This window comes from Mya arenaria, chromosome 3, assembly GCF_026914265.1.
Source record: "Mya arenaria isolate MELC-2E11 chromosome 3, ASM2691426v1".
Classification (NCBI taxonomy): Eukaryota; Metazoa; Mollusca; class Bivalvia; order Myida; family Myidae; genus Mya; species Mya arenaria.
In genome coordinates this window covers 60,726,768-60,737,217 of record NC_069124.1, presented here as the reverse complement: position 1 = coordinate 60,737,217, position 10,450 = coordinate 60,726,768, and the positions used below count along the sequence as shown (strand labels likewise).

Below are 10,450 nucleotides of genomic sequence, written 5' to 3'. Positions count from 1 at the left end.
ACTATAGACTGTTTTGCAAGCCGTATGTAATATATGCAATGGATATAATTTGTCATTGCAACAATGAAATGCCAACACAAATCCTTCAATCTCCAAAGCTCCTATTTTAATACTGCTAATATAACATAAAATCAACACTAACAAATGGTAATCTTATAACACAACAAGACGCCAATGTGGCAACGTGGCATTAAAGCCGGATTGTTTATTTGACTATGCAATTTTTCAAACTTAAGCTTTGAGTTAGTAACCCATTTTTAACCAAGAAGACCCGTATTTATACTTATCAGAGAACATGAAAATAAACATAAACTATTCAATTTGACCGAGTTCTAAATCCAAAATAATAATAAAAACTTGATTATCTGAAATTTCATGCACAATATTTTTAAAAAGGATATTTAAAGTGACACTGTTATTCAAAATTAATTCATATCCATGTATAACAAACATAGTTTGACTGATAAATCTCTAACTACGTACTTACTAAATCATGCATATATGAAACATATTGATTACTGATAAAAAGATTGTAACCGTCTATTTATTAGCAGAAAGCACACAAATGTAACATGATTGGTGAAAGCTAAAGGATTTACTGTGGTCTACTATAAGGTAGAAATACCATGTTTTATGCTCATATCTTTCAAATAAAACTCGGTATCCTTCATAAGAACCATTGTTTTCGAAATTTGTTCACCCTTTTTGATATATTAAAACAATGTTATTATCTGCGGTAAGTGCATCTTTAGTATTTGAAGTAACATCTAGAACAGGGTTAACTTTTTTCAAACATTTGACCCAATGACTTAGTTTTATCCAAATTGACCTATTTTCAAAATAGCCTTAGATACAATGCTGACACATGACATGAACAAGTTTGATAAAAAACGTTTAAATTCGTGACATGGGGACAATATTTCCTAAAGTTAAGGACAACATGTTGACAATGATTCAAACAAAGTTTTATAACAATTGGATAAAATTATCACCTTTATGACACGAAAACGAAAAATCTTCATTCTTCATTTTGGCACAAAAACCTAATGCTACATTGAATATGCAAATATCGGCGCTTTTTGGAATACATCCATTCAGTTTCAATTCCATATTAAATTGATTTGAGCTACATCAGCATGGCACTAACCCTAAATTTTGTGCAAATAGTGCAGGTTCGGGATTTTTATCTTTCAACAAGTCAACATGAATTAACTAAAACATGAGCACATAGAGACAAAACTGTAGTTATTTCATACGAATATATTTTTGAAATCAACAGTAAAGCTGCATGCTCTTCTACAGATACATTGTGTGCAAAAGGCTTTTTTTTCCAACAAAGTGCCCTGTAAAAAAGAATGCATGTTTTAGTAATATATTTCACCTCGTTTATAACAAACGGGAATATTTCACTTGTGTCTATGCCTCTCATCAAGTATAAATTTTGGTGCCAACTCGACAATTATCCTCTATATAAATGGCAAATTTCTCTTTAGTGGCTTAAGTAAAAATCTTAGATGTGAAGGCAGTAAGATACATAAACAATATCACATCACAGTACAGTTCAAATATCAAGTTGATTTTTATACTGTTGAATAATATAGCTTAACACATTTTATTTTTGTTTTGTCAACTGCTTTGGTCTCATTGAAAATGTAAACGGTCAACAGCTTTTTATGTTTGATGTTCTAGCATTTTCTTGAATGATCGAGTCTATGGAATAGACAGAATATGGTTTTACTGTTCCTTGGCCATCATCATTCGTAGCTGAAGATTATTCTTTGCATCCCCTGATGCATCACAAGAAGCTGAAATTAGAATATCAAATAAAAACATAAACGAAAAATGGCCTAATTGAATGGGCGAGCCATTAAATTATTGGTATGTGGTATGTAGTATGACATCAGGAAGAAGAGAAATACCTCGACAATATCAGTGCTCACTTAGCTTGAAGACAATTTATTATGACATCATTTACAAAATTATCTTTGCAGTGATTTTGAACATAGAGCAATACAGCACAGTTATAGTTTTACTGTATAGACTGATTTGATATGGTTACTTTCTTAAAATCTCAAATGAAGGAAATCGCCTTAACTATGGCAGTCCAATGTAACCAAAACACCTTGATGTTTTTCATTCAAAATCTAACAAGCTGACTGCTGAACATGATAAACTTGCTGAACATGATAAACTATGTTGGAAAACTTAATATTCAATACCAAATATATTACTTCAATTAGTACCTTTATATCTTTCCACTTCTTGTTTACCTTATGTGCTACTCGGCCAGATATGTACATACATTATATAATTAGGCCCGGAGTTTATCGCCCATGTACATGTTTCTTTATTTAATTTCAACAACAATGAAAAACATTTTTCTACAAAATACAATAATACCAATGAAAGCATTGCAATCAACATATCGATTTTCAATATACACTTACAACAGAGGCGGTAACCACGTGGTACACTGTTTGATGCCAAGCACTAAAAATGCTGCGCCCAGTGAGATGGTATGTATTTTTGTTTATTTTTTCTCCATAATTAAACAATTAAATTTCCTAACATCAACCATGTTCCAGCGCCCAATTTTCCCTTTAATATGGTACCTTCATTTTGTCAGACAGTTCTGTAGTTTACTTGGAATGCGTGTCACAAGTTTTCAATCGAGGCGAAATGTGCTGCGGAAATCTTTGAACCAAGCATGAACTGTCCATTTATTTCTAAATTTCGTCATTTATATACACAATTATATACACAATTTCGTTAACAGAGCTATTTATGAACATTGCATGTAGCCCTATCGATCTGCCCTAAGTTATGTTACCGTAGCAACGTACGCATTTTGCGGTAATAACGCTACAACCTTTTTTCGAACCAAGCCATTACGAAATATTATTCGAACCAAGCACTATGTAATTTTTATATTGTTGCAGAATATGTTATGCCGACATTGTGGGAAATCACACAAGACCAAAGGCGCATTAAGTATACATTAAAGAAAATATACAGGCTCAGCACCATACAGATACTGTGAGATTATGTTCTTTAGCCAAAGCCACTCAAAACGCCACAGGTAAACTATCGTTTCAGATTGTCATATTTCGAAGTCGTTACATTTATGTTTATGCATTAAAAATGTTAACTTAAATATAAAGAAATATTTTAAATGTTACAATTTGCAAATACAGGATACATACATTCTTAAAATTTTTATTTAATCATATTTCAGAGGTTGTGCCCATAGTGAGGAAATGCAGAACCAGTGTACCGACTGTGACAAAGCGTTTGCCACAAAAGGGGATTTGTTTAACCATCGGAGAATGGTACATACAGACGCCTAGATGGAATGTGAAATTTGTGGTGCTAAATACCACATTCGACGAGATCTGGTGGTTCATCTGTTATCCCACCGATGGGAGGAAGTGTAGCTGTGGTAAAGAATACGCTTCACGTTCCGGCCTGAGCTACTATAGAAGCGTCAAGAAGTGCGTAAATAAGTGATTGAGTGAACTGTTTTTTTATATTTTTTAAACAGACTAATGTTATCATCTGCTTGCGATGATCGGTTCTTAACCCAATTGAATGTTATATCAATTTGTGATAATTTTCAGTTTATGTTTGTAATTACTATGTTAATGATACAGTTCTCGATTTTTGTTTAATTGCTGTTATATGTTCATGGCTGTATGTATTTGCATAAGTCAAAAGTATAATTATACAATATTTATTACATTAATATAGCATGTTCATGTTAACAATGGTTTATACACATTCTATACATACACTCATACTGTTACGTTAGTTATGTGTGTTGTTTTCACACTGCATACTTTTGTCTAAAAAAAAATGAAAATAATAAACATTAATTCGAATTGATTATTTGTTCCTCAGCCATTTCCCGAAACTAATACTCTTAAAGTATAAGAAATTTATAGACTAACCGTTAATTGATTAGTTTTGATGCTATGAAATACAATATTTTAAGGTATGCAGATCAATAAGAGACAACTCGACAGACGCATACAATGTTAAGAGCTAAAATGTATAGCAACATATATTCTCTTGGTTTATTTTAAACGTTAAAATATGCGAAAATATTGTACACAGTAGAGATACAATAGGGCATGTAAGTCACGTCATGTGACCTCCGAGAATTAACGAGAGTTTGCACTTCCGGGTACAAACAAACTACACCATGGCGCTATCAATTTTGTACTGGTCGAGATACGTCGACGGTCATGTGAAGCTTACTAGAAAAAGTGAAGCAGCGGTAGAAAGCGGGAGAGTATTACGATTTTCCATCGATGAACTGAGAGTGATACAGGCAAATGTTCAGGCATCCATGAGAGATACGTCGTATTCTGTCCAGGTAAAAAACATCATTTTGTGTATTACGCATTACTGTACAGTCAACAAAAAATCGATTAAATCCGGTTCATAGTGCCTGCTGCCTTGGTTAATATCCCGGAACTGTTACTTTCAAACAAAAATGTGTGGAGAACTACGTTTTAAATAATAACAAGTATTTATTGATGACTATAGTGATGTATTACATATCTTCTCTTCTGTCCATCTTAGGGTTGAAAACGTTGAGTTTGTGGGTGAAGTACACCTGTCCATTCATGTATATAAATGATTACCCTTATGCATCTATAAAATATTGTGTATTTATCAAATATTTACTTTTTTATTGTTCATCGACATATTTAAATATAGATGAAAACATATTTGACAGATGACAGACAAAACCACAGGGGGCAGAAGCAAACTATTTGTAAGCTTTCCTATCCATTATGTATATATAGAGAGTAAATGTATATAATCTCGCTCTCCCTCACTCTCTCTCTCTCTCTCTAATGTATAAAAATTAATATACATATATATATATATATATATATATATATATATATATATATATATATATATATATATATATATATATAGGCTAGGAAAACTTAAAAAAAAGTTGCTTCTGCCCCCTGTGGATAGAACATGTATAATGTTGTACATGTATCCTAATGATTTATATTGTACTTGATGTTATGGTTGCAAAGCTCACTTAGACTTTATTTTTTGGTTTTCACTGTTTTCATTCAGTAATGCTAAATATATAGTATGTATTACATTTATAGTAGGCTCTTCTGTGTTTTTCCCCCAGATATTCCTAGAGCAAGAAAACAATGGTGCAGTGCAGTCTACACGTTGCCAATGCCCTATGGCTGAGTATAAATGCCATCATGTAGCAGCAGTCTTGTTGTTTGGGTAAATATTTTAATCACTTTTGTCCAGTTGTGATATATATTTTGAATATAATTAAGTTTTTATCCGAAATATCCATATGTACACATAAAAAGCTCTTAACTTTCAATGATATTATTATTTGCTATAGCTGGGACAAATACAGATTATTGTACTCTAAGGCTATATGAACATTACTAATTGAGACTAAAAATACATTTTTACTGTTGAACGGAAATCATAGCAGTGATTTATCATTTTGAAGTACAATAATATGTCTCCAATAGTAAAATAACTGCTTCTTAAATGTTGTTCAAATGTGGTCATCATTTGTACATTTGTTTGCAGGTACAAGAGAGCTAGCAAAACAGATATAAAATGCAGTTGGCTCAAACATCCGAAGTCAGCACCTCCAAAGACTACAGTTACAATGACTGACTTATATCCCCCAAGGCAACAAGAGTACAGGTAAAAATATTATAATTACATTATTAATATGAAATGCTAACATAAATTTTATTGATTAACTAGAACAATTAAGATTAAATACCACGATTTGCAGATACTGCCTGACCCATCAGTCATGTTTGGTATGATTTGAGCACGACTGGTAAAAAACTTGCCTAATTTACAACAGCAAAGAACCAAGTTGACAAAAAAAATCTTTGGTCTGGTAAAAGCTTGAAGTCTGGATCGATGTCTGTTGAAATTTTTTTTTATCCAGGGCCCTTAAGAGGACTGTCACAGCAGACGACAGATCATTTCTATATAACTGCCTAGGGAAGTTAGGGCGTTTCACAGGTTGCGAAATTGTTGGAGTTAAATGTTGATTTTTGTTACTGTTATACATTTGGGATTGAATAATATGTCTGTTCATTGACGTTGTCATTTTTATTATTTACCATAATTTGATACTTTCATTTGTTTCTTCTGATAAAAAATGTTCTGCATTCAAAATATTTGGTCTGAACTTTGATAAAATTTTCTAAAATTGCAAATGACAAATTCTGAAATTGCAAATGACAAAATAATAATGTTTAGTATAATAATGATGTTCAGTACACTTCACAATGAATAAATACTATGGTAAATCGTTATTTATTCCAAGCCTATCCGTTTTGTAGTAACCATTATCGAGTCATTTCAACTGGCTTTCTCCCAACGCACACCCAGATTGCCCTTTAGCGAGCTGTTTCTATCTGTTGAAACAGTCGTATATTTTCCGGCCTGGCAACCTTTTCCGTGCTGATAAGTCAAATGCATGATACCTGTTAATTGAAAATACATGAGTTTAGTTATGAGTTAAAATAAACGATCACAACAAAATAGTACTTAGGAATGAATTGTTGTGACGTATACAAAGAAATGGCCATTATATTATGCGAGTTAATGTTTAGACGGAAATAAAACACCGCCAACATGGTGCAGTCATTGCAGAAAAATTTCCTGATATATTTTTATATAACTTCTTATCCATATCTTCGATGAATGTTTTAATAGATTATGATTTTCAAATAACTCTGAGCGGAGAAATTGTGTTATATTGTTTATAAATTAGAGTTTTACCATAAAAATAACGATGCTCGGACTGTTCAATAAAATTCTTCTTGAAATTAAATGGTATAGTACATTATAAGAATACATATACAACCTTTATAGTTCAATGCTACAGGAGGAGTGTGCGTTTCCAGCTGTTGAACGGCTTGTTTATCAGCCTGAAAAAGAAGTACATTAAGCGTATAAAATGATGAAGTGCTTGGTTTGAATAATATTTCCTAACAGCTTGGTTCGAAAAATGGTTGTAGCGTTATATCCGCAAAATGCGTGCGTTGCTATGGAAACATAACGTAGGAAGGTACCATATTACAGGGAAAATTGGGCGCTGGAACATGGTTGATGTTAGGAAATTTAATTGTTTGATTATGGAGAGCAAATAAACAAAATTAATATACATACCGTCTCACTGGGCGCAACATTTTTTAGTGCTTGGTATCAAAACAATGTACCACGTGATTACCGCTTCTGAACAAGTTTATTACAACTGAAGTAAATTATTCAGTACATATCTACTCGTGAAAAATAACTTTTGCTACTGACTAGCCTAAACATATCCATAAAGGCATAATTGTAAGTGTCAATTAAACAGAAAGTAAACAATCGAAACACATGTCAGCAACTTCTCCCCAGTTCATTTTCAGCGTGTGAGAACTAGCCCGGTATAGCTCGATAAGCACACCCCTTTCTTCAAGGGTCCAATTCGGCCCTCTTCTTGTCCTTTCCAGTTGAAGACGACATTATATATTTATATACCGACAGGGTCCGCCTTTACCGTTACGTCAAAGTGACAGTTCTCAAGCAGATAACACATATGCAATAAAATACATCCTTTTGAAGAGGACGCGTACGATTATCGTAAGGTTATGAAATACTGATATTCTTGCGACACGTTTGATAAGACAGACGTAGCTAAAATCGTAAACCTTTCGTTAACATTACCGATACGATTTTTCGCACGATCTTTGATAATACTAACCGTAAAAATCGCTACAAAGGTAAGTACATCGCAGCCATGTTTCGCATTTTTACTGTACGTTATAATACAGGAACATATCTATATTTTAAAGAACTATTAAAAATAATATTATTAGTGACTGCCAATTTATTGGTATTTTAGGGATGTCGTTTTATGGCAAAATAGCAAATAAATGAAAAGAAATCACACAAAAAACGAAGGTGTCGAGCAGAAACTTTTGTTAATTATCTTATCAGATAATATATACACGCATAGCAGTTTCATACTAAAAACGTTGCTTCAAGTTGATCTAAACTCGATTGTTTAATCACGTTTTAAGGACTTTCTTTCGTTTCAATACGGCAACGGAATCTAGCCATTGTGGTCTCTTGTATTCTACTGGTATTTACACTTGACATGTTATTGTTTTACCTCAGAGTTATTAGAAAGAAGTAACCAGAACATAACAGAATCTGAAGTCAAACAGATTACTCGCTGTTTCTCAATAAAACCTTGCATTTGAGATTAGGAAAAATATCAAATCCAACTTTTATATTTTCCATTTTATTAGGTCCCATTTGGACGAAAGGTATATTATTATGAAATTTTCATAATGATTTCAATAATCTCATGTTCATTGTTTTATTAGACACACCTTAGTGAAGGTACTTTATTTTTACTAGTACGTAAGTTTCTTTGGTACAAACAAGACATTCTATATTCTTATCTAAAAATAGTGTTCGATATGAAATATGGTACACTGAAATTTCATTATAGAAGGATTTTTCTATACAGAAAGATGTTTACAGGACCACAGAAACGGCTGTTAACAAAAACGCAACAAATTGAAAAACTAACATTTTGGCAAAAACACGCTTTTTATGTATAATATATTATTTTGTTTTGATTTCAAAACGTGCACTTTCACAATACATATATTAACTAAAAATAAACAATAAGAAACATTAACTCGAAACATTTAACTGGAGAAAGGAACAACTAACTGGTGAATTGGCTTATCCCTACTAAGATAAAAAATCGACAATCGTAACCACGTGAACAGTAACGTATGTTTAAAAAAAAACTGAGGTATCTAATACTTTTAAAAAATTAAAGGACAACGTACGTTAATGGGCATTTACGGCCTCTATATTTCAAAAATATTTAATTATAAACTGCTGTTACAGACAGTTTTTAGCCAAAGGCCAGAAGAGCTTATGCGATGGTAATGTGTACGTAGTCTGTGCGTCCGTGCGTCTGTAAACAATTCATGTTAACACGATACAGCCTTCAGTTTTGATTGTATCTTGATGAAACCTGTACAGTATCTACCTATCCATTAGAGCTCGGTTCCTTTCGAAAACCAGCCAGATCTGCCCATGCATGCCTAGATTATGGGCCTTGATAGTATAAAAATCCTGTAAACAATTGCTCGTTAACACGATACAGCCTTCAGTTTTGATTGTATCTCGATGAACCTTGTACAGTATCTACATATCCATAAGAGCTCGGTTCCTATCGAAAACCAGCCAGATCCGCCCATGCATGCCTAGTTTATGGGCCTTGATAGTATAAAAAAATCAGTTTGTCAGTAAACAATTGCTCGTTAACACGATACAGCCTTCAGTTTTGATTGTATCTCGATGAACCTTGTACAGTATCTACATATTCAAAAGAGCTCGGTTCCTTTCAAAACCAGCCAGATCCGCCCATGCATGCCTAGATTATGGGCCTTGATAGTATAAAAAAACCAGTTTGTCAATAAACAATTGCTCGTTAACACGATACAGCCTTCAGTTTTGATTGTATCTCCATGAAACTTGTACAGTATCTACATATCCATAAGAGCTCGGTTCCTATCGAAAACCAGCCAGATCCGCCCATGCATTCCTAGATTATGGGCCTTGATAGTATAAAAAAAAATCAGTTTGTCAGTAAACAATTGCTTGTTAACACGATACAGCCTTCAGTTTTGATTGTATCTCGATGAACCTTGTACAGTATCTACATATTCATAAGAGCTCGGTTCCTTTCGAAAACCAGCCAGATCCGCCCATGCATGCCTAGATTATGGGCCTTGATAGTATAAAAAAATCAGTTTGTCAGTAAACAATTGCTCGTTAACACGATACAGCCTTCAGTTTTGATTGTATCTCGATGAAACTTGTACAGTATCTACATATCCATAAGAGCTCTGTTCCTTTTGAAAACCAGCCAGATCCGCCCATGCATGTCTAGATTATGGGCCTTGATAGTATAAAAAAATCAGTATGTCAGTAAACAATTGCTCGTTAACACGATACAGTCTTCAGTTTTGATTGTATCTCGATGAAACTTGTACAGTATTTGGATATCCATTAAAGCTGGGTTCCTTTTGAAAACCAGCTAGATCTGCCCATGCATGCCTAGATTATGGGCCTTGAAATGATTTGATTATGAGCCTTAATATAATATGGTATAAAAAAATGCTATTGTATAATAAGTGCTTGCGAACATGATACAGTCTTCAGTTTTGAGTATTCAGATACCCATAAGGGGTTGGTTCTTTACGAAAACAGTGATGTTGACCACACAAACCCAGCCAGTAGAGCATAGGCCCTTTTGGGTATCTTGTTAATAGAGTAACGTGTAAACTGCATTTCATTCCGAATAGTTTTCCGCTCAGCAAACAGATGACGTCAAAAACGGCGCACA

The 10,450-nt window shown here is 33.3% G+C and overlaps 1 protein-coding gene across 1 annotated transcript; it reads left to right on the top strand.

Moving 5' to 3' along the window:
• Positions 1-4,201: 4,201 nt before the first annotated feature.
• Positions 4,202-5,816, top strand: LOC128226485 (uncharacterized). Its single transcript, XM_052936374.1, has 3 exons — positions 4,202-4,375; positions 5,165-5,268; positions 5,593-5,816. The coding sequence occupies exons 1-3, from the start codon at positions 4,202-4,204 to the stop codon at positions 5,714-5,716; spliced, it is 402 nt and encodes a 133-aa protein (XP_052792334.1). The 3' UTR covers positions 5,717-5,816.
• The last annotated feature ends 4,634 nt before the right edge of the window (positions 5,817-10,450 follow it).

Coding starts and splice junctions, on each gene's coding strand:
- LOC128226485 (XM_052936374.1), top strand. CDS start 4,202: ATGGCGCTATCAATTTTGTACTGGTCGAGATACGTCGACGGTCATGTG. Junction 4,376..5,164: donor ATACGTCGTATTCTGTCCAG/GTAAAAAACATC, acceptor TTTTTCCCCCAG/ATATTCCTAGAGCAAGAAAA. Junction 5,269..5,592: donor GCAGCAGTCTTGTTGTTTGG/GTAAATATTTTA, acceptor ATTTGTTTGCAG/GTACAAGAGAGCTAGCAAAA.